Source organism: Furipterus horrens, unplaced genomic scaffold, assembly GCF_987537825.1.
Source record: "Furipterus horrens unplaced genomic scaffold, mFurHor1.1.pri manual_scaffold_4, whole genome shotgun sequence".
In the NCBI taxonomy this organism is placed as follows: domain Eukaryota; kingdom Metazoa; phylum Chordata; class Mammalia; order Chiroptera; family Furipteridae; genus Furipterus; species Furipterus horrens.
The window spans coordinates 51,096,835-51,124,464 of NW_028327174.1; the positions used below are offsets into that span (position 1 = coordinate 51,096,835).

The 27,630-nt window shown below is 39.0% G+C and overlaps 1 protein-coding gene across 1 annotated transcript in view; it reads left to right on the plus strand.

Moving 5' to 3' along the window:
* DIP2B (DIP2 acetate--CoA ligase B (putative)) overlaps positions 1-27,630 on the plus strand; it is a 223,562-nt gene that overhangs the window by 90,503 nt on the left and 105,429 nt on the right. The window contains exon 2 of the mRNA XM_090273151.1: positions 17,079-17,150. Coding sequence (XP_090129277.1) covers positions 17,079-17,150 — 72 coding nt within the window. The remainder of the gene's footprint in view (positions 1-17,078; positions 17,151-27,630) is intronic.

Below are 27,630 nucleotides of genomic sequence, written 5' to 3' on the forward strand. Positions count from 1 at the left end.
ACAGATTAAAAAAACAAGGACCTAGGAACCATAAATAACTTGTTCAAAGAGACATAGCTGATAAGTGATGAGCCAGGCTTATAATATAGATGTGTCTGACCCCCAGAGCATCACACAGAAATGGAGGAGTCAGAAAATTCTAACATTAAAAAATATATATATATTTTTAAATCATAGCTTTCCTTTCTTCCTTTCCTTAACTTGATGGTATTTCTTTTCTGCTACTGAAAAGGCCATTCCTCTATGCCTGTATATTCAGTAGTAAAATCTTTTGGCTAAGTTGAGGGTCTTTTGTCCAAACACAGTCTTACACTGAAGCCTGATTGAGTGTAGTCAGTAAAAGCAGAGTTGCTCTGGTTAAAGCTTGGAGAATTTCCTGGAATTACTAATGGCTCTGCTTTTAGTCTGAAAACAGAGGAAAAACATCATTCCTCACACAGCTTGCTTATTTCCAGGCTGTAGTCCTTCGACAATTGGCAAATTAGTAATTGGAATTTGTATTCACATGTCTATTTTTAACTGATAGTTTATTTAGATAATATTTTGATGGGGAACTCTTAACATATCAAATGGTTTCTGTTTTAACTCCAAGAATAAAAATAAACACAAGTACAACGTAGAAATGTCATTTTGATGGTGCTAAAACTTTCATGGAAACAGCATCTATCAGAAGCATTAACGCTAGCACAATGTATTGATGAATCCATTCAAGGCTTTTAATACGTGTACTTAAGTAATTTTAGATCAGTTTAAGAGTTGCTTTGCAATATTCTGATTTTAAGTAAGTGAACCAGATTTATTTTGTAAGAATTCAGCCTAGATCAAAGTCTCATTGATGTAAGACTGGGTGTGAAAAAAAGTTTATAAGACTGTATGTATCTCACCTATGTCACAGTTAAATTGGCTTTTAATTTAGCACCATGGTTTGTGGTTCTGGAGGGGACATCAAGTAACAGCAATGACTTACTGCCACTGACTGGAAATCATCTCATTTACTGTGTATTTTTTGGATTATGGGTTTGACTGTATTTAACAGAGACCCCAAATAACAGGTACTTAAACAAGACAGAAGCTGATCTCTATGTCATTTAACAGCCTGCCCTAGTATGGCAACTCCACTTCATTAGGTCATTGGACTTCAGGCTCTTTCTATCCTGTCCCTTCGCCGTCCTTGGATCTGGCCATCACCTATGGTCCTGGATGGCTGATTAGCACAAGCCCGTTTCAGCCACCAGGAACAAGGGAAAAGGGGGACTCGCCCTTTCCCTTTAATAGCAGGACCTGGAAGTTGCACACATTCTTTCTATCCAGACCACATTGGCCAGCACTTAGTTATTTGACCACACCTAGCCATGAGGGGGCTGGGGAAATGTGGTCTGTACCCTGAATGGTTGTTTTGCCCAACTAAAAGTTTTGTTATGGGAGACAAAAGGAGATAAAATGGGGGGCACTTGTTTCTCCTTAAACCCATTGGCACACAAACCACTTATGCTTGGTATTTTTAATGATGTTTTCTCATCTTTAGTGTTCCGTTAAAACATTATAATTACATTCTTTAAAAAGCTTTATTCTGAAAAAACTGTGTTAGAAAAACACGTGTTTCCAATGGGAAAAGGAATAAGGAAATAGTATTTTAAATTGACAAAGTATTTTAATGCAAGAATAATAATAATAATAAACTTAAAAAAAATCTTAAGTATATAGCAGTAACACCCAAGCATAATTGAACATATCCAGCATTTGATTATTTCTAGCTTTTCTCCTGGAACAATGGCTTTTCTTATGACCACTACTGTAATTGTGAGGAAATGTTTATTCCCTTTAATATTCATATTTTCATATATTAACAGCATGCAAAGTTTGCTATTTTTTCAATAATTATATTTAGATATGTGGTGGGGTTTTGTTGTTTGGAGGGTGAGTTTAGGAAAAGAGCAGTATACTGGATTTTTCATTATTACTGAGTGTAAGTAGCAGTAGTGTGTATTTTTCCTTTTAATTTCTGACTTTGTGATTAGTTCACTGAGTGAAGTACAGGAAATATCTGTTCAAACTCTGAAGTATTATTCCTTGCATTGTTATTTTTGCTATTTTAGGAAGGAATTTGGCTGTGTTTTTTTTTACTCCAAGTGAAACTACAGGAAAGAAGTAGATCTTCTGGTAATGATATTGGAGATTTAAATATCTCTAGGGGAACAACAGGCACACACATTACGGAAAGAGCCAAACTATTATATATTGTCAGCAAAGCTCCTAAACATTAGTGGCTAGGTATTTATAAAATTAGAAGTCATTCATAAGAATCCTTAAGCAGTTCATCATACATCTTGCTTTCACGCTCCTTTTTTACCTCTGAGTATATCAGCTCTTGGACTACTGAAATGCCATGGTCAGCTTTCTGTTACAGAGGTTATTTTTATTCTTTTGCTCATTTCCGCACCCTTGCTCAGGGAGCCTCTTTTCCTAAAGAGTATTATTAACATTTATTCTTTTGCTAAGGCTGCACCAAGGGGTGTGGGTTGTTTTTATTTAATCTTTAAAAATAGTGACCACCAGTAATTTATTTTAGACTTGTCACAGTCAGAGAGGGAGCAGCCACAGCATCTGGATGTCTTTTATGAATGTCTGATCCAGGGTGGACCCTTTTGGGTCTAGGACCTCCCTTTGCCTCCCCATCACTGCCGCTGATGGTTTTGTCGTCTCCCTTCCTCTGCCTCTTCCCCTGGTAATCGATCCCTTCAGGCACTCTTTTCACAGACCTTGTCCCCTCACCCCCCTTTAACTTCACTTCCAGGTCCCCCAGAGCTGTGTCTTGGACCAGCAGTCATCTCTTCATTATAGTCTCCGCCCCGTCCCCCAGGCCTTTAGGGGAAAATGCCCAAGAGAATTTTAGTTTTTAGTGTTTTCTCTAAAATGAAAATTAATCTTAAGGCTTCTATTCTTTATCACTTTCTCATGGCTTTTGTTTTTAATAGGTTTTTTTTCTTGGTCTTTTATATGTTCAAAGTGGTAACGGAAGAACGGGTATGGGGAATAGCAGAGGAGGATTAGACCAGCAGGAAACCTTTGTATGTCCTCCTGCTCTCCCTTCCCAGATCCCTCTCAGCTCTCCTTCCTTTTGGAATCCTGTGATTTCTTCCTGACAGTGATGTGTTCTGCATCCCAAGATGAGTCCTAAGTGTATTTCCCATTGAAACTTTATAAAGTTATAGAAGTTAGGTTGATAGTAATGCAAATCATTATTCAACAAGTATTTATTATTGCTTGCTTGCTTGATTATTGATCAATAAGTACTTGCTAGCCTGGATCCTATCATCCTCCCTTCCTTCCATCCTCCTTTCTTATTAAATCCCAGCTCTAAATTATTCACATCATCAGCCTTCCCCCAGGGACTGCTGGAGAAAATCACTAAACTGGAAATTGGTGCCACTAAAAATTCTTCTCTCTTGTCTCCCTGGGCCCTTGGCAGTACCTGACACACTCTACATTTCTTTAGTTAACTCCTTTTGCCATTAGAGTACAGATATTATTGACTTCTTGCTCTGTGCTAGGCCCTAATCCTCATAACATGTAGGTTGTTATCTTTGTTTTACAGTTGAGGACATTGAGGCTTAGAGAGGTTAACTTTTTAAGAAACAACTGGCTAACAACTGGCAGAGCTGGGACTGCAGTCTACATCAGCTGCATAGACCCCCCAGTCCTCCGGTGGCCCCTCGTATCTCACTAAAATCCCCGCTTCCTGCTCTCCAGTTCCGTCAGCGAAGAGCCCGGAGAGAGGCAGCTTTGAGTTGTAGTTAAGAGCTTGGACACTGGAGCCGGACCATCTGGTTTGAAGCTGGCTCTCCCATAAATAAATGTGTCCTGTGCAGGTCACTGTTCACCCTGTGCTTCACTTTCTCACCTGAAAAATGGGGCCAATGATAATACCACCCCTTGGAATTGTTTTGAAGATTAAACAAGTTAACATGTGAATGCTCTAGATCAGCGGTTCTCAATCTGTGGGTTGCGGCCCCTTTGGGGGTCGAACGACCCTTTCACAGGGGTCACCTAAGACCTTCGGAAAACATATATAATTACATATTGTTTTTGTGATTGATCACTATGCTTTAGTTATGTTCAAGTTGTAACAATGAAAATACATCCTGCATATCAGATATTTATTTACATTATGATTTATAACAGTAGCAAAATTACAGTTATGAAGTAGCAACGAAAATAATTTTATGGGTGGGGGTCACCACAACATGAGGAACTGTATTAAAGGGTCACGGCATAAGGAAGGTTGAGAACCACTGCTCTAGATGAATAGTACCTGGCATGAGATAAGACTACTCTGACTTCTGTGCAGAAAGAAATTTAGAGGTCATCAGACCAGAGCCCTGCCCCCAGTGCTCCTCCAACCTCAGTATTTACTTATCTATCCATGTCTCCTTTCTTAGAGAAAAAAGTATCAGTAAAGTCCTACAGTGCTTCCAACCTTTTATACATTTTGACAAGCAATGAGATAAAAAGGCTGCATACTTATAGTGACTGTCCCAGGGTTTCCAGCTCCTCTAAGCTCTGCCAGGCTGCCCCAGGGCTGAGGGTACACCTCTCCACATCCATAACACACTCACAGATCAAGGGCACAGAGCAGTCCTAATCCATGCCCCCAGCTCTGGATCTTATTCCTTCTTATCTTTTCAAGAACATCAGTCTTTATCAGTTACCTGGTTCCTTTACTATTTTTTGATGTTACTCTCCTGCTTAAAGCCCTTCAGTGACTTTCTCTCTCGTTTATAATAAAGTCCCAAATCCTTCAAATGGTCTCCGGGGCCGTGGAGGACGTGGGCTCCCGCCACCTCCCCAGCCTCGTCTCAGTGCCATTTGCCACGCTGTCTTTCAGCTGCACTCCCGCCCAGACCCATCCCACTCAAGGTTTTCACAGGGGCTCTGCTTAGCATACCGCTGCAGGCCCCCAGCCCTCTGCCCCCAGCTTTTCTTTCGTTTTCAAAATATTTTAACATACTCATTTTCTTAGGACTCAGCTTACATATCACTTCCTCAGAGTAGCCTTCCCCAGCTGCCCAGGCTAGGTCCTGCCCCGGGTTTGAACCTTCCGTGAACATTTGCTCTGAGCCAGTGTGCTTCTGAAATCTGTCAGAGCTCCCTCAGCCCGCTGGACAACTTCTGTGTAGCCTTTATCAAACTTGTAATTACACCATTAATTATATCATTATTTTTGGATATCTCTATCCTGGAAGAGTCTATAAACTTAATGATGGTGACAGTAAATTTCGGGACCTTGTGATCTTCTGTCCTATACCTCTTAAGTAGTGCTTTGCAGGTAGGAAGTTCTTGGTATATGTTGGTTAAATCAGTGTTTTAACCTCCTTCTAGTAGCCCTTTCTACATAACATAAATGTGTCCATCTTCAAGAACAAGGGGAAAAAAGGCTTACTCTCTTTGTCTCTATAAACCTTCTGTAGGTCGTCGTCGTCGGCAGCCGTCCGTCTCGAGAGACGATGGTGTAGCTTCTTAAGAGTCTATCTGCACCGCCGAGAATGGCTGTGCAGTCCAACTCGGGAGTGACACGGTATCTGTCTCCTCCCGTGTTGAATCGACATCTTGCGATGACGCTGGAGTGTCCTCTCCAGTGAAGCTGAAGCTACAGAGCCTGGGCAGGGTGATATGGAGGGTCGGCTGTTGCCCATGCAGCAGACCCCCCCTCTCTTCGCAGCTGAAGGATCCAAGGGAAAGACGGAGTCAATACAGCTTGGCTTCAGGTGCGCCGCAGGAGTTGCCGGTGTTGACTACAACGTCAAACCGCCTTAAGGACTCCGGCTCCGGATTTTCTGTCGGGGTTTACTCCCTTAGCCTTTCCCCTGAAGAGGTATGCCGCAAGGCAGCGGAGGTTTTTTGGAGTCAGAGTTTTCCTTCTCTGATGTGCCCTGACTGGAAGATCGAACCAGCGACACTTAGCTCGCAGGCCGACGCTCAATCCACTGAGCCAAACCAGCCAGGGGCAACCTTCTGTAGGTACTGCATCATATTTGTTCAGTTTACAACAAACACTGAAAGAAGAAAATCTGATACTTTCACTTCACCTTTTATCTATTCTCAGTACTCTAAACGAACTGACTTCTTCCTTCACTCTTCCTTTAGAACTGTTTTTAATCGGGCCACTGGTGATCTAGCTGCCAAATCCAGCAGGAGTTTTCAATCTTTATTTTACATTTGTGACAGTGTACATTATTCATCTTCTCCTTCTCTCATTCCCCTCTTTGTTCCTGGTCTCGCCGTGTCCCTGTATTATCTCTTTTTCCTCTGCCCACCCTTTAAATGGCAGTTTTCTTCAGGATTCCTTTTCTGGCCTTCTCAGGCTGCATTCCTTCTGGTGATACATACCATTAACACCCAAGCCTTCACCTACCACTTCCTACACTGACCCTGAAAATTGAATATCTGTCCTAGAACTTACCTTATCGATTGCCCACTAGGTATCTTCCCTTGGTTTTGACTTGCCACACATAACAGTGCCAGGCAAGTGGCATTCATCCAACATGAACCAAAAGCAGCAGTAGAGCTCATTTGATCCTCATTCCTACAGATGAGGAAACTGAGGCTCAAAAAAGTACAGTGGCTTGCCTTGGACCAGAGTGCGAGTTTGGAGCAAAACAGGGAGGAAAACCTGTCTCCCAACATCTACAATTCAAGGCTCTAAATCTACACCAAACACGAAGACAATCTGTTTTCTGTCTTACTGGAAAGGCCCTTCCCACTCTGACCTAACCGCACAGCTTTCTTTTATGACCCACACAGTGCAGCAGCGACAGGGTCTCCCTGCCAGGCTTCCCCTGTGCACCTCTGGTTTCCAGAGCAGGATGAACCAGCTCCCAACAAAAATTTTACCTGTTTAAAAAATTTTTTACTTTATTTATGCTTTTGCAAGAGAACATACCTAGATTTTTGATCAGTTATTTTATCTACACCACTGATAAAGAATACCTGGCACATGCACTATTTAATTCGAATTCAATGATTGGCATAGGTCTTATTACTTATTGCCTTTGTTTTTTTTTCAAACTGTAAGAGAAAGTTTGTTTAGAAAGTTAAAAGAGGTAGGAAAAGTGAGCTAGCTGGGTGTAGAATCAGGAAACAAGTTACAAAGGCAAAAGAAGGGCCCTTGGAGCTTAGAATAGAGAGGAAGGCAAAGGTAATGCACCTAAGGGGAAGAAGAGGAGGGTGGGAAAGGCAAGCGTGTGCTCCTGAGGGGTGGGGCACCCTTATTGCTTAATTTTTAAAAATTATTGTAATGGATGTCAGAATGAAGGCAGATTAATTGAATATACCTACTTGTTCTTGCAAGAAACAGTTTTTTGATTTTCTAAAGAAAATTAAAGATGTAAGTCAGGTAAAAGAAGAAACCATAAAGAAAACCACCTTTTTTTCCTGACATTTTATTTCTAGGAGTTTTTCCCTGGGCATTTTCTATTTCAGACCTAAATTAAAATAACAACATCCATAGTTAAAGGTATGTAATCCTGTTTTGTGCATAATGACACTGTTTTATGTGTGCACATTTGCATATATTCATTTTAATTAATCTCCACTCATCTGGTTTAGAAATTTGTACCTCCTCCTTGATGTCAGTTTTCCTTCTTGTAGGCTCTTAGCTCCCAAAGGCACTAATACAACTAATGTTGGCCCTGATGACTGAGGGGTTGGCACCATACTGTCTTCAGAGGTACTTAATGCATTTTCTCCTTTTCAAAAAAATGAGAACCTACAACTTAGAATTTTAAAAATAACCCCTTTAAGGGTAAAATTATTGTTAGGACTTAAGGGTGGGGCTGGCTGGGGTGGTGTCAACTAAAACTAGTTGAATGTGTGCTATGTGCCAGGGACTTTTGCATTTATTCCCTTATTCAAGACTCATCATAAGTGCTCGAGGTAGGAGTTATTCCAGTTTTACCTATTATGAAACTGAGGCAGAGTTGTTCAGTACTTGTCAGGGAGCCAGTAAATGGCAGATTCAGGGTCCAAACCCAGGTTTGCCTCAGGCTAGAACCCATGCTTTTCCCACCAACTGAACCATCCCAGGGATTCCTCCTGCTCTGTTTAAATACTCCGTTCATTTATTTAGCAAATTTCTTATTTGCAGACATAGTTTTTCTAATGGACAAGTGAACATACCTTTTGCATTAGATGGATTAATTTAATCAGCTGCCTGATGATGAACTTAGAGTTCAGTTTCTCAGTGTGTTTCAGATGTTTTATTCTGTTGGTTTTTATCTGTTTGAACTTGCTTGATGCCTTAGGTGAAATACCATCTGTAAGAAGTCATATATATTTGACCTAGAAAACAGAACTGTGCAGCCAAAACAATTCTATGATTTGAGTTTTGGGAGAAAGCAATCTGGGCTTATTCTCAAGTTCTTGACATGGAAAATGTCTAGTTATTATTTTAAATGATGTGAGAGGACATCTACTGAGAATGGAAATTTGAATGTCCTAAAATTAATTTCCTTGTAACTCTTTTGTACGATTATTAGAAAGAAAAGAAACTATTATTTTTATAAGCTGCCATTTGAAGACTTTTAGAACCACTAATTTTTTTCCAAAAGAAAGATTACATAGAATAAAAATCTCAGTTTCTTTCAGCAGATTGAAGTATTTTAAAAGTTTATTTCTGGATAAACTATAAAAATATTGTATTATTTCACCCTCCTTTTAACCTAAGATTTGTTCTACCTATGTGTAGAAAGAAACTATAGCGATATGGCAAGAAAAATAGTTAGGAAAAGACAAATGCAGCCTTGGTCGGGTAGCTCAGTTGGTTAGAGCATCATCCTGATACACCAAGGTTGTGGGTTCTATACCTAGTCAGGATACATACAAGAATCAACCAGTGAATGCATAAATAAGTGTAACAATAAATCAATGATTTTTTTCTTTTCCTCTCTCTAAAATCAATTTTAAAAAAAAGACAAATGCCAAAACGCCCTGTTGCTAGTTTTAGGAGTAAGGCCATTGTTTTGTGTGACTGTGAGACTTTATTTTGTGTGTTTGTGAACCTTTATATATCACCTCTGGATGGAGGATGTTTGGAGGATGGGTGGCTGATGCATGTAATTTATTAAATGGAATTATTGTACGGAGAACATGATAAAATTTAATAATAAAAATTGTCTTCTAGCCAGCATCTCCTGGACATGATCCAAATCTACTGCCTTTTTCAGTTTTGTGAAGATTGACCTCATTCACATTCACAGCTATATTTTTTACTTTCTCTATGTCTACTTAAATCCCCTGTGTATGAATAGCCATAATTTCACTCCTATCCTCCATATCTAGCCATAGCAGACATGTAGCACCGTCCTGGTCTAACATTTATATGCTTATTAGATAAGAATGTATAGATTTGAAGGTGATCACTCTAGAACTTTTTCTTCTTAGTTTTATTTCTTTCCCTACTAATGACTCCTAAACAAAAAAGAAAGACCACATTTTCTGTTAGCTGAGTATTTAGTAGTGATGTATAATGACTTCTCGTTGAATTTTTGACTGTACTTGGATATAGTTGCCACAGTTGGCCGTCTCACTTAAAAGATGATTAAAAGAGATAATTCACTCACAGTCCTGTTGAGGTGGGGGGAGGGCGGGATTTTTAATGCCTTCTGAAAAGTCATCAAAAAAAAAAAAGTCATTCTATTTTGGAGTGAGTCATAAAAATTGTTTATCCCATGATGTTCAGTTTATGATCAATAGGTTAGTTTAATATTTTTATTGTGTCTGGTTTGGGAGCCACCTACAAATAAACAAAGAACAGTAAGAGAAGGCCAGAGACCCAGATTCTAGTCTTGCTGTGCATCCTTAATCAAGACATTGACTTTTTCACATGTTTCTTCTTCTGTAAAGGTAATATCTTTTGTTTATTGAAGAGGATTTTTAGGTAAATCAAATGAATGGATGTCAGAATATTTTGAAAAGTTGGAATCATGGCTGTGTCATATAGAGACATTTAGTGTAGAGGAAAGAGGGTTGTATATTGATGACATACGAGATAAATATTAGCACTATATTTCAAGTGTCTGAAGATTCTATGCTGAGGCACAAACAGTGGAGTCCTCCCAATTGGCCTCACTGACTGCTTGAGCAGCAGTGGGGCCAATATCCTGTTCACTGGAGCTTGAATTGACAGCTTTCATATCCTTCTCTTGCTCCAAGCATGCCACTCTCTTCCACAGATACTGTGTCTTCACCCTCAGTGTCTGTCTCTCCTGACAGTCACCCTTTAAGACTGAGCCTAAGAGCAACTTCTGTGAAGTCATCTCAATTTTTCTGGAGCAAGATTTGGAGCGCTTCTATGACAATGAATATAGGGTAGTGTTTAAGACTGCCTGGGTTTAAGTCCTGATCACAGCACTTACGAGGTATTACTGTGCCAAGTAGCTTAAACTTCCTATGTCTCAGTAGCCCCACCTATAAAATTGGAATGATGATAATATCACCTTATAAGGCTGTTGTGAGGCCTTTGAAACAGCAACTGATACATAGTTATGTCATTGATGAGGTTCACTTACTTATTCTTACTATTATAATTATTTTTATCATCAATTATTTCTTTTGTACTCCCACAGGACTTTGTACTTAATGTCTAATGTAGCACTTGTAGCTTTTATTGTACTTATATGTTTAGACTGGGAACTTCTTGAAGACATAGATACTTTTTTATTCACCTTTGCTTAACACTGCATGTCATTCATTCATTGCTCGAAACTTTTTCATGGGATCCCCAAAGTCCCCCCAGCCATTGCCACCTCTGACTAAACAGGAGTGACTTTTAGGCAGGGCTGCAATGGCACGCACCTTTTTATTTCAATTGGAGCAGAAAGATTTTATGGCTGGAGCTATAATCCTTGTTCTCTGCCTGTCAAATTTATATAGACATAGAACCTGGTGACCCTTCAGAATTTCCCAAACCTTGTGTTTATTTGGCACCTAATTGTTTAGGGTGCTGTGCAAGTCATCTATGAAAATTATTTAGCATCACCCTACTTCTCTCTGGAAGAATCCTAAAGAAACTACCAAACATGGCCATACCCATACAGAGCCAATCAGCAGCAAAGTGATTGCATCATCAGGAGTTTATATAATGTTTCTGATATTAGAATAAAAGGCCAGACCCAAACCAAAATATCACCTGCTCTGTAAAGCTTTTCTTTCCCTACCCAGGCAGAGATCATGATGCTTCCTTCTGGGTTCCACCCTGCATTTGGTGTGCATCGCTGCTGTGGCACTTATGGAAGGCGTGTTTGCCTTCCTCTCTTTGTGGAAATACAAAGAAAACCCAGTTGCTGACCCCAACCTCCACCTGGCCGGTGAGGTAGGCTTCAGTAGGCTTTCAGTTGAAAGTTAGTTGATATTTGTGCTTTCTATAGTCCAGGCTCCATACTAAGTCCTTTTAAAATTTTTATTTATTTATTTTTAATATGTGGTTGTCTCTCATGTGCTCCTAGCTTGGGGCCTGGCCCACAGGCCAGGCATGTGCCCTGACTGGGAATCAAACCAACAATCCTTTGGTTCACAGGCTAGTGCTCAATCCACTGAGCCATACCAGCCAGGGCACATACTAAGCCCTTTTAATGCCAATAAAAATTTTGCAAGGTAGATATAATTTCTCTTCATTTTACAGACACAGAAACCAAGACTTATCAAGAAATCAAGTAAAATTTGTCTAGAGTCAGCCACAAAGTCGTAAGGCTGTGCTCCGGAGGTGGCTCTGTTGGACCCAGGCTCTGAAGTTCTTCCCAGGACTATGCCATCTCATCGAGTCAATAAACACTCAATGGCTAAGTGAAGTGCAAGACTATTTCCCCTATTACTGCTGACCTTTAAGAGGCATGACTTGGCTGGCAGGCTCAGACACACCTCCTGCCAGACCCCTTTGTCACTTTGCTTGAAGATGATTTGTTGGCTACTTGTGCCAGGCCACTTTCATTGTCCCATGTGGTGAGGAGAGAAGTTGGGAACATACTTCCTTTTTGCTCCACCCTGCGCATGTGTCTTTCCATGTGTCCAGTACTGGCTATTCAAGATTGTGGTAGTGCCAAAGCAAGTAGACAGTGTTAAATTGACTCTTGGTTGTCTGGGTCAGTATCTTATCAGGCTAGGCACCTCCACACCTGCCAGGCGCTGCAGACCCCTGGAAATGACTACTCTTCTAAGTGTACAAGTGGACAGAGAAATATGTTACCTTAGTGGGAGGGAAGGCTAATCCTTCCTTTGTTTGTTTAGTTCTCAGAAAACTTGAACAACAGGTTTAACTCCAAACTATGCCATTTTAATGCAAATTTTATACTGGTATAGCTATAGTACTCCTTTTTGTTTTATATGCCAGATGGCAAAAAAAAAAAAAAAAAATCTTTCTGAGTAAGAATGCCTGTGGTTGACTTGTGTCTGTTAGCTCCGAGGTTCCATGCTGTCCCCTGAGGCCGCATCGCTGAGACAGCAGTCTTCCCAGCCCCTCTCTCTCCCCTCCTCACCGCACACTACCCAACACACTCCAGACATGATTCTTCAGTGCAGCAGGCTCCAAACTTGCCCGACTGTTAAGACTTATTAGAAGGCTTTTTTTGGAAATATGGGTATCAGAACCTTATTAATTCAGAATCAGAATCCTCATGGGGGGTAGCCTGGGAATTTGTATTTTACAAAATGATTCTTAAAAATTGGGCAGGTTTAGAGACTGTTGCTTTAATTATGAGAATGATAAGCGCACCGACTCTAGCTGAGCAATGACAGAAATGTGGAATAAGAAATTCAGTTATGTGGGATAACTGAATTCCTTCTGTCTGGTCTTGCTCTCTGGCTAAAGGAACATTGATGTGGAGTGAATTTCTTTGGCTTTTAATGCCCAGTGATTTATGTACTATTTCTCTCTTCAGGCAGGCCAAGTGTTGCTTTTCTGGCCATCTTTGATGTCTAGCTGTCAAGTTTCAATACACTTTCGGTTCACTGAATTTCTTTCCCTGAGTCTTTCAGCTCCTGCTAATGTAACGACCTATTTTTCTCCCATTTCCAGTTTTCCACTCAAGTACACATGTCTCTTTGATTTATTGTTTTCTCACTGCCTCCATTTTATTAATTCATTCAGTTTCTCATTCAACAAGTGTCTACTGTGCCAGGCTGTGGGCGGGCTATCGAGAAGAACAAGACACAATCCCTGCCCTCAAGTGCACAGTCTAGTGGGGACACAGATGTGTAAACAAATGATTAAAATATCAGTGCTATGCTGAGTGTATCATAGAAGTGTGCAGAGTTGTAGGGACACCAGGAAGAAGTGACTAACAAGTGGTAGCAGGCATCACTGAGGAGGTGACTTTAGAGCAGGGCCTTGTGGTCAAAGAAAAGGGGGACGGCATTTTTAGGTTAGTATATGGCTCAACACCATAGTCCTCACATTCTCATTGCAATTTATTTTCTCCTAGGGCTCCTTAATGTCTTTGCTCATTTACGGATTTAATGGAGCTAATTGGCCTAGCTAAATTAGACTTTCTTGATTGACTTTTTCAAAACCTGAGATGGTTGATTAATGTCCAAGATACCAGGTCTAACAGTTTGTTCCATGATAATTTATTGACAGTGAATGATTGAGACTCTTAAGCGCTGAAGAAAGCTTTTAAAAGCCTTTTACTTTATCAGATGTGTTCTGAGCCAGCAGAAGTGGCCTTTGTGTCCTTGAGAGAGAGAGAGGGAGGGAGTGAGAGAGAAAGGGAGAGAGGGAGAAAGAGGTGTGTGGAAGTAGGGAAGCTTATGAGTGGGGAGTGGGGAATGGGACAGGAGAATGCTCCTTTGTTTCTTTTGCTATAAAAAACATGATTTCTTGTTTCTAAGAATGTTTCCTTGATAGGCTCCCACATCTCTTGTTAGTTGTCCATATTGTTGGAGCATTGTACCCCCTCAGTTCTAAAATCAAGCCTTGGGCAAGGTATATAGTCTGTAAATATTTGTTGGATGATTAATGAAATAAATAAATGAATAATGGTGGTATACCAACATATTTCAGGGAGGTTCTTTTTTTATTTCCTGCATTATTCTTGGAAATTCCTCCCTACAAAGCTAGTAGGTCAATGCAGTAACAGCCAGTTTAAAATATCTTAATGAACAGATGGATGTAGTTTGCTAACTTGAAAAGGTTTTGTTTTTTTTTAATGCACTCTGAGTTTCTCTTATTTTAGTAGAGAAACAGATGAAGGGCCATTATGATTAAATTTGTACAGCCTAGTAAGTTGTCACAAATGCAGCTTTAAAATATTTATTGTTTCTTAAAGTAATGGGTGTTCATTGCAGAAAAATTAGAAAATATAAGCAAGCGAAAAGGAAAAAAATCTAAAACCAACCCATACTCCTGCAAGCCATAGCTAACCACTGGTAGTATTTTGGTGAATACAAATCCAGGTTTTCTTCTGTGCATACACATGTGTAAAAATATTATTATTCCAAAAATTGAATACCCTGTATAAACTGTTTAGCATCTTACCTTTTTTCCTGTTACATTTTATGACCATCCTATCTTGTGAACAAATAATTATCTATACAATCATTCTTAAAAAATATTTCTGAGATTATACAAATCATTCACACTTATTTTTTAATCAGCCTGTTTTATAGAACAAGTGAAAAATTCCCCATAATCTCATTCCCTCAAGGATAAACATTAATTTAGAATATATGTAGTCTTCTAGACTGTTTTCTATACATTCACAAACGTGTCTATTACTGTTATTTAAAAGATTTTATTTATTTTTAGAGAGATGGGAAGGGAGGGAGAAAGAGAGGGCGAGAGATGTCAATATGTGAGAGGAACCTTGATCAGTTGCGTCTCTCACCCAGGTCCCAGCCTGGGACCTGGCCCACAAGCCAGGCATGTGCTCTGACCAGGAATCTCACCAGCAACCCTTTGGTTCACAGGTTGATGCTCAATCCACTGAATCACACCAGCCAGGGCAGTTACTTTTTTTTTTTTTTTTTTAACAAAATTAGATGCTATTATATCTACTGCTCTGCAGCTTGCCTTTTACCCTTAATATACTTTAGACATCTTTGTGTGCCACAATACCTTTGGAATACCTGCATATTATTATGTAGATTAGGGTTTCTCATTGTTAACACTATTGACATTTTGTAGTGGGTAATTCTTTGTTATGGGACTGTCCTGTGCATTGCAGGATGCTTAGCAGCATCCTTGGCCTCTATCCCTTAGATGCCAGTAACATCCTTTCCTCCAGTTGTAACAAATGTCTTCAGACCTCGTAAGTTGTCTCCTGGGGGACAAAATCATTCCTGCTGAAAGCCATGATATAGATGGTCTATAGTGTAAGCTTCTGGAGTCATTTCAGTTCTTTCATGACAAAGAATGGGTCAGGGAATATTCTTAGATTGATTTGTGTGTACCTGTGTGAATGTTATTATTGAATAAATTCCTAGAAGTGTAGTGGCTGAATCAAAATTTTGATAGAAATGGCCAAATTACTCCTAAGAGACTGTATTCAATTTATTTTTCAACTATATTCTGATGACCCCAAAGCTGTATCTATTTCCTGAGTCCAAGATCCATCTATCCAACTGTTAGGTGGACATCTCCTCTTGCGCATCTCATCATAGGCTTTTCCTAAGCTCAACTCTCATTTACTTCGATCCAGCGAACGTGGCACTTCTTGCCGTACTTCTGTCAGAGAACATCACCATCTGCCTGGTTGCTCACGGCAGAAGTCGTCTTCTCCATCCTACGTCCCACTAGTCCTCAAATTCTATTCAGTCTTCCTTCCTAATGTCTCTCTTAATCCATTCACTTTTCATCCCTTCTGCCACTGCCTTCAAGCTGCTGCAGAAGTGTCCAGTGATCACTGTAGTAGCTTTGGGGAAACTAATCTCTCTGGCTTCTACCCTTGGTCCCAGTCCCCTCAGGAAGAGTGAACTGCCTGCACTCTGCATTCTGTGAGGGTTGCTCCCCTGCGTAGGCCTATCAGTGAGCCCTGCCGCCTCTCCACCGTCTGCTCCCCAGTCAGATGCTGAGGCAAATAGCTGCTGCCATTCAGCACTCCTGATTTCAAATCTGTGTCCATCAGAATAACTCCCTCTCCCCTGCAAATTGACTATTTAATAGGTAAATGGTGTAAATTTGAATATATAAATACTTTTTATACTAAAATTTGACTTTAAATAAAGTTCTATCTGACTGAAAAATATTCTGTTTTGGAAAACAATGCTCTATTATGTTACCTCACCACTTATATTCATTCCCCCAGCTTTGAATTACTCATTCTCCCTTGAATGTCCTCTTGTTCTGCATTTCCTATTCCTTTTAACCCTGCACTCTACCCATCTCTTTGCTGCCTTTTCTTTAGTACCTAGCATATTTCTCGATACTTCAACCACACAAATTCTCCTCTGTTAATCAGTTTATTTTTATTGCATTTTTTGCATATGTACTTCCATGTGCTTCTTGTATGCTTTAAAAAATTTAATCTTGTAAAAAAAGACATACACGTATATGAACAGAGACCAATGAACCAAGGGGAGAGGATATGGGGGTTCCATCCTCAGATTCCCATACAGGTACTAACTAGGGTGCAGAAATGGTCTTTCAAATATCCCAACCCAGGGCCTGAACCATGACTTCTCCCCTTACCTAAACTTGATTTTATGTGGATCTAACTCCAAAATAAATTGCATTCATTTGATCAGACTGAAACTTTGGAGAGATAAAAAATGCCAGCCTTGCAGCATTCCATTTTGCTATATTAAATACTTAGTACATGAGGGGAACCTAGGAACTCGGGAGCCTCTGAAATGGTATGCAGCGTATTGCTATGCTAGATTAGTGTAAGGACAAGCCCTACAATTTTCCACAAGAGGTCAGCTCCAAGCCTGTGGGAAATCACACATAGCAAAATCCCTGGCAAAGAACTATACATTTTTTCCTACTCTCTGTGTGGTAATTCTGTAATACTATGTAATTAATTTTATTTTTACAGTGAACAAGTGCAGTGTAAGAATAATGCATAATGTATTTCTGTTTCTTCCTATTTTAGGGGACATCACACAGAAGGGATATGAAAAGAAAAGGTCAAAACTCCTGTCTCCTTACATCCCACAGACACAAGGTAGGTAATGAGAAATGGTTTAAACCTTTTCTGTATTTTTACGCCAAAGAATGCTATTTTACAGGAAATCTGTCTTTTGTTGGTTTCTGGTTTTTCCTCTGTTCCTCACCAGGGGAGAGAAAAAAACGGAAGGAAAGAAAGGAGGAAATGAATCTTAACTGAGTATCTGCTGTGTGCTAGGCACTTTTGAAATTACTCAAGGTCATCAAGTCATTTACAGGGAGCTTGGATGATAGTGTGACTGTGCAAAGCTAATACTATTTAATGGCAGAAAATTTCAGCCTGGAAAAACTGCATCTTATTTATGCCTGAGCACAGACTGATGGAGAGGAGCAAGGGGAACAAAGATAAGAAGAAAGGATAGCCGGACCAGTGTAGCCCAGTTGGTTGGGAATCATCCTGCAAAGCGAAAGGTCGCTGGTTCGATTCCTGGTCAGGGCATGTGCCTAGGTTGAGGGTTTAGTCCCCAGTAGGGGCACATGTGAGAGGCGGTTGATCGAGGTTTCTCTCCCTCTCTTTCTCCTTCCTTTCCCCTCTCTCTAAAAATAAATAAATAAAAACCTTAAAAAAAAAAAAAAAAAAAGGGAAGGACAAATTCAGGATTGCAAGGCAACTCAGGGACTGGAGTACCTGAGGACCGAGGGTAAGAACCCTAAATGAATTTTTAAATTAATTCACAGCCTGACTTATTGAGAGTGGCATGTTCTTTATATATCAGAAAGTTCTGAGTCACTTCTATGCTTAATTCCAGAGGGGTTGTTGTAACCTTTGCATCCAGGCAAGGCTGTCTGTCTCTAAGTCATCATATTTTTTTAATTGCTTTTTATTTATTTTTATTTAATCTTTATTGTTTCGTTTCCATTACCATTTAGTCTCCTTATACGCCACTCCCCCCATCATCACATTTTTAAATTTACTCAGATTTCAGGATTTCCTTTATAGCTTATTTCTACTTCAATCACTTTTACTAAAAGGAATTTTATTTTTTATTTCTAATTTCCCTCTCACAAAGTCCATTTCCACAAGCCTGTTCTTTGTGGAGCTAATTGCTTTTAATTTCTGGATTACAAATACCTTGAGAACTGTGTAACAGTTCTAATATCTAGCCTTTTGCAGAGTGTATAGTCTGTAGATATTTGCTGAATGAATAAGAATAAGTAAATAAATAATGGTGGTATATCAGTATATTTCTTTGAGGTCCTTGTTTTATTTCCTGCGTTATTCTTGGAAATTCCTCCCTACAAACACTAGTAGGTCAATGTAGTGACAGTCAGTTTAAAATATCTTAATGAACAGATGGATATAGAAATGAATTCAGAGAGAAGAGGTAGAAATTGGGCCAGTGACAACTGATGAAAGCCAGCTTTTGCTGAGTGAGGCATGACGAAGAAGGGGAACACTGATTGACTGATGAATTGTGGATCTGGCCCATGCCTCAGTGTGCCCAGAGATTTACTTTAGTCACTCACTTTGTGCAAAAGCAATCAGGTCCTAAGAAAATAATTCAATAAGAAATGTAACCATAAAAAGGACCATGCTCTGTCTATTATCTGTATTCAGGCTGCATAGAGACCAGTTATCAATTTACTATGAGAAAATACTGAGACAGACTCAAGTATGTGTGGTCAGCACATCTTGCCCCTTTGGAAACCAGGTCAGAAATAGGAGGTTGCTTAGTGAGTATGGATATGACAAATAAGATGTTTAATTGCTGTGGGCCAAGAGGGTGTGACAGCCATCTCACAGTAGCGATGGCCTTGCCAGTAACCTCATGGGGGAAATAGATCCCATTTGGTGGTATTCCCTCAGATTCCTGCTACCAGACTTCACACTTGCCACATCTATGCCCATCTTATTTTCTGTCTTCCTTCTGGTTCAGAAGGTAATCTATCCCTCTTATCCGAGGATAGTCCTTCCATTTGTGTTTTAAGAACCATCCCCTGCTCCCTTTTCAGAAACTTTATACTATCATCCAGTAACACCAAGGATAGGACAGTGGCAATGGGCCACCCTGGCAATAAGGGGTGCAGGATCTGTAGGAATTTACAAAGCAATAATAAAATCAACAAAAAATCGGCCTACTTTTTATTGTCACCATGTACAGCATTTCTAAACACTCAGTAATAAAAGGCTCCTCCTGCTGAGGCAGATGGCTGCCTTGCCCCCTCTATCTGCCATCACTGCCACTTCCTCATCTCTTCTATAGTCACTGTCTGCCTCTCAACCAGATTTTTCCCCTTAGCAGTTCATCATGCTTGTTACTGTTCTGTTTTTTTAAAAAAATCCTCCCTTTTCAACCTCTTTCACTTTACCCTATCTCCTGTTGAAGAACTGCCTGTACTTACTATCTCTGTTTTCTCAACTCCTGCTCCTTTCTCAGCCCATTCTAGCCCCTTCGGGGTCTCTACGGTAAGTGATATCTCAGTAGTCTTTGCCAGTCTACCTCTTGAAACACTTCTTTTGAAACACTTTCCTCGTTTTCTTACTCCCCTTTTCCTGTTGTCCCTAGTCATCCTGGCAGGCTCATCCTGCTCTGTTAAATGTTGAAACTCTCAAGGCAAAGCCTCAAGTCCTCCTGACATCTCACTCTGTGTCAGTGGTTCTCAAATTTTAGCCTACCTCACAATCACTGGGGGGCTTGTTAATACACAGATTATAGAACCCCATTCTCAGGGCTTCTGATTCAGTAGGTCCAAGGTGGTCCCAACAATTTGCATTTCTGTCAAGTTCTCAGGTAGTGCCTAGGTTCCTGGTTGAGGGACAATGCTTTGAAAACCAGTGCTTTATCTGCCTAGAGTATTTCAGTCATACCTTTGGCTTTAATTATCATTTAAATACAGGTAACTCCCATATGTATCTTCAGCCCAGATCTCTCCTGAGCTCTTGTTCCACAGATTCAACTGCATACTTAATATCTCTAGATATGGAGATGTTAAATATATATATATCTTAAAGGAATCTCTATTTCAACATATCCAAACATAACAATTAAATTTATGACTTATGCACAACACCCCTACCACTAGCACCATCCCCACATGTATATGTACATACAAAACAAAAACAAACAAACAGAAAAACAGCTGAAAGCAGATCCAACCTGCTCCAATCCTTCTCTTCTAGGTTCCTCCTTCTGAATAAATAGAGCTCACATCCATAAGGGCAACAAGTTAGAGACCTAAAAGTCATCCTCAGCATTTCCTTCATTCCCATAGCTTATCTATTACTAAGTTCTATCAGTTTCTGTTTCTTTATGAGCCAGATTTGGTAAGTTTTAATTTTTCTATGAAATTGTCTACTTTGTATAAGTTTTTATAAGTGTATTGTTTGTTATTTATACTGTTTTCTTTCTATTTTTAAAGCTATTGCTTTGTTTATATTGTTTTCTTGTATCCTCATTTATCATTTTCAGCTACTATATATATTTCCTTTCTTGTATTCTAACTCTGTTGTGTACTTAAAAAAAAAAAAATTCCTGAGTTGGATGCTTAGATTTTATGTCTTCCTTCCTAAGGTAAATGTTTCCTAATTTCTCCATGGTCAGAGAGCATGCCTGTACAAAATCAAGTCTTTGTTATTTGTTAAGACATGCCTAGTATTTGGTAACTTTCTATAACTCATCTATTTGTGTTTTATTTGTTGAGTGGATAGTTCTGGTTCATTAATTCAAACTAGTTAATTGTGTTGTTCAGGTCTTTTCTAGTGTTACTAACTTTTTGACTGTTTGATATATCAATTGTAATAGAAGTATGTTGAAAAAATCTGTACCATGACTGTGGGTTAGTTTTCCCTGTAGCTCTGTCAAGTTTTGCTTTATACATTTTATTTATTTATTTATTTATTTATTTATTTATTTATTTATTTATTTATTTTCAGAGCAAGGGGAAGAGAGGGAGAAGGAGAAAGTGAGGGAGAGAAACACTGATGTGAAGGAGAAACATCAATCAGTTGCGTCTCACTTGCCCCAAACTGGGGACCTGGCTCACAACCCAGGCGTGTGCCCTGCCTGGGAATCAAACTGACGACCTTTTGGTTCACAGGCCGGCACACAGTCCATTGAGCCACACCAGCCAGGGCTGCTTTATAGATTTTAAAACTGTGCTACTAGCTACATACAAATTAAGAATTATGTCATTTTTGTGTGTTGTTCCTTTTATCATAAGTAACTGTTTTTGTCCTGTTTCTATTTTAAAGCTTTAAAAAAATCTAAACTGTCTATAGTTATCAGACATCTTAATTCTTCTCCCAAAGAGCACAAAGGCTTTAAAAATTCCTTTATGTTGACTACCATCACTGCCCATCTTATATTTTAGTACCACCTTGTTTACATACTCCCTCAATTATCAATTATTATTACTATTGCTTTATGAGGTTAACAGTAGCTAATATTGTTTCTTTTTCACTCTTCATTTGTATGTCTCAGCTCTTCTTCTCTGTTCAGTTTTCTTCTTCTAACGTCCATCCTATAGTATTTTAGTGACTGTTTCTTAGTGGTAAATTCTCTCAATCCGTGTTCATTACTTTTTTTGTCCACCTTTATTCTTGAATCTATTCCTGTCTTTCCCCAAAAGGGATCAGTTGTAGGGCTGGTGGATAATCTATATTCCATAGGTTCTGTAGAAAAAAAGTGATTAACTGTTGGCCTATTTATTCCATATATTTTTGTAGATTTAGAAGAAGGTATTTAGTTTGATTTTTTCAGTGGCATTGGAATGAAAACTTTGGATTTACTGAATTTATATTAATGTCTGAGATAGAATTAAATTAAGTGAAAGTCATTTTACTACATTTGGTAGATGTTTCCTATTCCTTACTCCTAGAGGGAGTCAGTCTCTTCCAAACTCTTTCCACTCCCTTGTTAGAGTTCATTCATTCTGGTTGCAAGATAGCTTCATTGTGATGTGGCTACTTGAGTGTGGTATATAAAAGTAACATCTCCCACTAATTTCGTTTGAAATAAAAAATTAATACTGCCTGCAGCACTATGTTTGTAGAACAATTATGTGCACATGCTTATTTAAAAGTTTATATTATCTAAAGACTTAGTGAATGATTTTCTTTATGAAATTGACTTGAAGTTGAATTATCTTGGGTTGTATATTTATGTATATTTTAGATTTCTCAAATGTTACATACATCTTTAAAATAGAATGTCGGAAAAAATTAAGAATAACAGAGAGAATGGGGAACTATGGAAGAGAACACCAGATTGAAGAAAATACTTAGAAATTAGTGGAAGTTGAATAAGGACAATTTTTGTTAATAATAAGCATAATGTATCACAGGGATTAGATTCTAAAGTCACTGTATGACAAAAATATGCTGTGTCAGAATTATCACCAAAAATCCCTTAAACCTCCTAATTAAGAACTGATTGTTGTTTCTTTAGTTAAACAGAACCCAAATTTTATATGATTTTTAAGGCTCATGCTGGATGAAAAATTTATAACTTTATAAAGGTTAATATCAGGGCCTCAAGATTCTCTCACTATGAGAGGCATGGCAGAAAATAAAAAGTATGGCAGTTTCACATTTCTTCATTCTGAGCCATATGTTCTTTGAAAAGAAGGGCCCATAGCACATTTTTCAGTAGTTGGACTGGATTATAAAGCTTCCCACATGCCTCAATTAGCATACTTGCAGGGAGAAGGAGCCAAAAATTAACTCTCTTTTGGCATGGCCCAAAGAATTACATTTTCAAACCACAAATACTCTAACTCTTCTGTAAATTAATCATTCTTGGCTACTCTTGGAGTTTCAGGAAATGGAAGGTTTTGTGTAAGGGAAGCAACTGCCCTGGGCTGATTCTGTGGTCTAATCTTTAAGATACTACTTTGGATACAAGTAAATAATTGGTAATTCCAACTAGCCTTAATAGACTCTTAAAGTCTTTAAAGTCGAGAACATTTAAAAATTTTATTGTTGTTATTGTTGTTATTATTATTTTATTTTATTTTTTATTTTTTCTTCTTCTTCTTCATGTCCCCCAGTTTCTAGCATTAGTATCTAGCATATAGTAGATGCTTTGTAAATGTTTGTGGAACTGAACAGAAAGAATATTCAGAATTTCCAGTATCTTTTAGTAAACGTCTGTGAAGATTAAAGTGTCAGGTAATGAAAGAGGCAGATTACAGCTTGGAGAATGATTGGTCCTGGCAGCTTGTTTTCACCCTCAATTAATCTTTTAAATCAGATCTACTAAAACTCAGACTGTGCACAGTATGTTCACTCTCATCTGAGATTTAACATTTCTCTTTAATTTTTATTTTTAAATGAAATTAGTGCATTTATTTTATTTCTTTAAGATTTTTTAAAATTTTTAGGGGGAGGGGGAGGGTGGGAGAAAGAGAGAGAGAAAGATCTGTTGGTTCCCTCTTACACATCCCCAATCTGGGTTGGGGGACCTGGCCCGCAATCCAGGCATATAATATACCCTGACCAGGAATTGAACCAGCAACCTTTCAATTCACAGGCCAGTGTTCAACCCACTGAGCCACACCAGCCAGGGCAATGTAATTATTTTAAATAATAAAATGGTACCAGGAAGTTTATAACAAAAATAAACAGTGTCCTTTTTTTTCCTGGAGATACCTTCTTTCAACTCTTCTGTTTCTTCTGGCATTTATTCTGTTTCTAAGTAACATTTACCACTTTTCTTGGCTTTCTTCAGCTTGAGACATGATTTATTCATTTCTTATTTAAAAATATTAGAGTTTTTCACTTTTACATATTTCTGCCTCAACCACATAGACACCACACCTTTTTCCTTTGTCCCCTATCCTTCACATCTCCCATCCCAGACTCATCCTGGGCTGAATGTTCAATATATTACTTTTTTTGGTCTTAAGTGAGCATTCAGTGTTTATTAATATGATTATGTAAATATTGTTCACAGCTAAGTCACTTGGTTTATTTACTAGGATTACATTTCCTTCCTTTTTTGCAGTTAATCTCTCAGCTCCATTTCTTGTTTTTCTAAGGACAACGCTTGGTGCTCTTTCCCCGCATCTATCTGAACCAGTTGTTTTCTTGTCCTGCTGCGGACCTTCATTATCATTCTGGTGGCATTTGGGGAAGGAGTGGGGATAAATATAAGTGCTCTTTTATTTTTTTAAATGCTAACCAGGGACATGCTTATTGATTTTTAGAGAGAGAGGCAGGGAGGGAGAGAGGGAGAGAAACATCTATGTAAGAGAGAAACATCAGTCGGTTCATACGTGTCCTACTAGGGACCAAACACGCACCCCAGGCATCCTGACCAGGAATTGAACTGGAGACCTTTTGCTTAGCAGACCGATGCCCAGCCGAGCCACACCGGTCTGAGCAAGGGCCCACATCTTTTGCTTTAGAACATTACTGCAGCTTCTGGTTTTTATGGCTTTGGTCTAAACATTCTGTTCTGTCTTGGTGTATTTGAGATTGTGACCTTCATATGTTTGATTTTCTTCCTTTGACTTTGTTCTACTATCTTTTACTTCATTTAGTTGTTTGTCTTCTGCTTCAGAATAGGATGTCACCTTTTACATGTTCCTTGGCCCAGGTTTCCACATTATTTTAACCCCAGACCTTTATCTAATGCCCTTTTAAGGATAAGACATACCACATTATAAATATGTCTTATCAGAAGGAGGTCTCCTGTCTTCCCCTTGGGGCTTCTCTTTCCTCCTGCATTGTCCAGAACTGCCTGGGATATGGACAGTGCAGAAGGAATGATGGGCAGTACAGCTTCCACACCCAAAAGGGAGGAGCCCCACTGTCTGCTGCTGCTTCTCACTGCCTCATGGGGTGCTGTTCCTTACCTGTAACCAGTAATGCTGACTCACTGACAAGCCTGCTTCCCACATTAGCCACTGTGATGGAGGAGCCCACTCGACTCGGCTTGGCCAAGGTACCCTCTTGGACTCTCAGAGCAGAGCTCTTGGGATTGTGCTCTTTTGGCCCTATGCACAGCCCTTTTCCTGATACTAAGTGGTCCAGGAAGCTCTGGGTCAGGATCTGTTCAGATGCTGACACCCCCAACATTCCTCTCTCCCTGAATCCATCCCTAGGAATCAGGCGGGTGGCCCCTTTTCCAGACTCCAAAAGCAAGCACTCTCACTCTTTCCTCTAGACAGCGATGTTAATCGCCCCCCCTTCTGAGACATGTTCTCCTCAGTGACTCGGGTCCTCTAGCCCCCATGGGAGATTCCCTGAGTGATTCGGGGCACCCTCATCCTCCCTTCTTGGGCTGGAAGTGAACTGGAGGCTCTTTCTAATGATTGGAGGTGATTATTGACACATTCTCACTATAGGAAAACAGATTTAATCTGTGGTGGGTGTCCTGCTTCCTTACTGGTATCTGTCAGATAGTGTTATTGTGAAGATCAAAGGAGGTGGGGTCATGAAAAGTTAGAAGAGCCATAGAAATGTATTATCTTTGTTATTCTGTCATTTCCTGTTTAAGTGCCTTCAAAAGCAATACTGGGCTTGTCAAGGTTTTTCTTCCTCACTGGACTTCTGCGAATTCCATGCTTTTTTATGAGGCAGCTTTTACCTCTCTCTGCCTAGCTAAAGCCTACCTCAATGTCTCCTTTTAGAAGATTTTCCCTGAAACTCTAATACAAATTAAATTCCCCATTATGTGGCCTCAGAGAGCCTTGTTCTTTTTTCTTCTCTGCATATATCACAATATAAAAGATATATGTGAATTGGTGATCAATTAACATATTTCTTCACTGGACCCAAGCACCAAGACCAGGGAGCATGTCCTTGGTTCTCAGAGTATATCCTGCTTCACTGTATTACTCTTACAGGTGAGATTATCTGTTAAGTCATCAACAGAGTTGGAAGCTGAGAAGCTGAGGTTGGCTTTTTTCCGTCTTGAATGGAGAATTTGCATAGTTTTATACTACTGAATAGCAGCTTCTTTTTTTAGGTTACCATTATGATTGTATTCAAACAGTAGAATCATAGAAGACTAATGTCTCTTTCTACATAAATTATGTACATGTTGATCACAGAGAAAGAAGGCTTTGTGTTGTAGGAGAAATTTAAATTTGAGATTTTCCTTAAACTTACTGTTAATAAACCTTGTAACATCATCACTACTTAAACATAATGGTGACCCCTAGTGGATATTCTGCATAGCAGACTGAAAGATCAGGAACCTTCAGGCTGAAGCTGGCACTGTGTGATAATCAGTAAGTAATCTTTTCTTTGGATCTCAAGTGTGTTTCCCACTAGAATTTAGCAGTTTTGAAGAATGCTTGATTTAAGAAGTTTGCAGTTCTCATTCCAGCATTTATCTGTATTTGGTGCCTTTTAAAATTACTTTGATTTTATATATAATTTTCTGTAAACAAAACAATAAAATGATTAAAGAACCCCAGAGTTACCTCTCATTACCTTATTTCAGCTACTTAGGAACTTTTTGTTCCATCTGATCCTTATAATTGTATATAAATACAAGGATGGACAAAAGTTGGTTTACAGTTGTGAGTACATGAAAGAGTATATTCTTTATTATTCTTTATTATTCTATTTCCATATGAACAGCTGTACCCACTTTTGCCCACCCCATACTTTTAATATACACAGTTGTAACCATATTATATACATAATATTTTGTGTTCTTTTATGAGTTAACTTCATTTTGTTTAGACCTTTTCATGAGTCTTCGTAGTCAACATATTTTTCATTTTTTTCATGGCATATGATATCTCACTATGTCAATACATGCTGTCTTTGCTTTTGGCATCTTACTATGGTAGTGAAATTGTACACATCTTACTCTAAATAAAGAAATCTCTAATTTTGGGCCCCAGGTAATTTCTGAGATCTGGTTGGCGTGTGAAACCCTGGCCAGGGAATGATTCATCTTTAAGCAGCATCTCGCCTGTCTAGCTGATGCTGGCCATGCTGTTAAATAACACCCTGCTGTGCTCCTGTGTCCCAGACCCCTCCCTTCTCTCTTTGATGAGACCTGAGGTACATTGTTTTCTACCGGCTTCCATGACAAACTGTTGCCCTAGCAAGTAAGCTAAGGTGGGAGTAAACCTCTAAAAATGATTTTAATCCAGCCAGGACAGTTTTTTCCCTCTTACCTCCAAATATGCATTCATTTGCCAGTTGCTTTTGGGGTAAGAATAAGAAAACAATTGATTTTAGAAGACAGAAAAATCCTGCTTGTAGTGTCGTAATTTATTTAGGAAGCTGAAAACTGAATATTATTTTAATTTATTTGGTAAGAATCTGCTCTATGTGATATGACCTTCTCATTAAGAAAATCCAATATTATTTTTTTCTTTACTCTTGACTATTACTTTGATGTTCTAAAATGAACATATATTATTTTTATAATCCAAATGAAGAACTTTTCTAAATTGTAGAAACCCAGTAAAGCCTATGGAAAAATATATGCCTTTCTAAATTTCATCACCTTGATCTAATTGTTATTAATATTTTTACAGGATTTGCTTCCAGTTTTTTCAATGCAGATAAA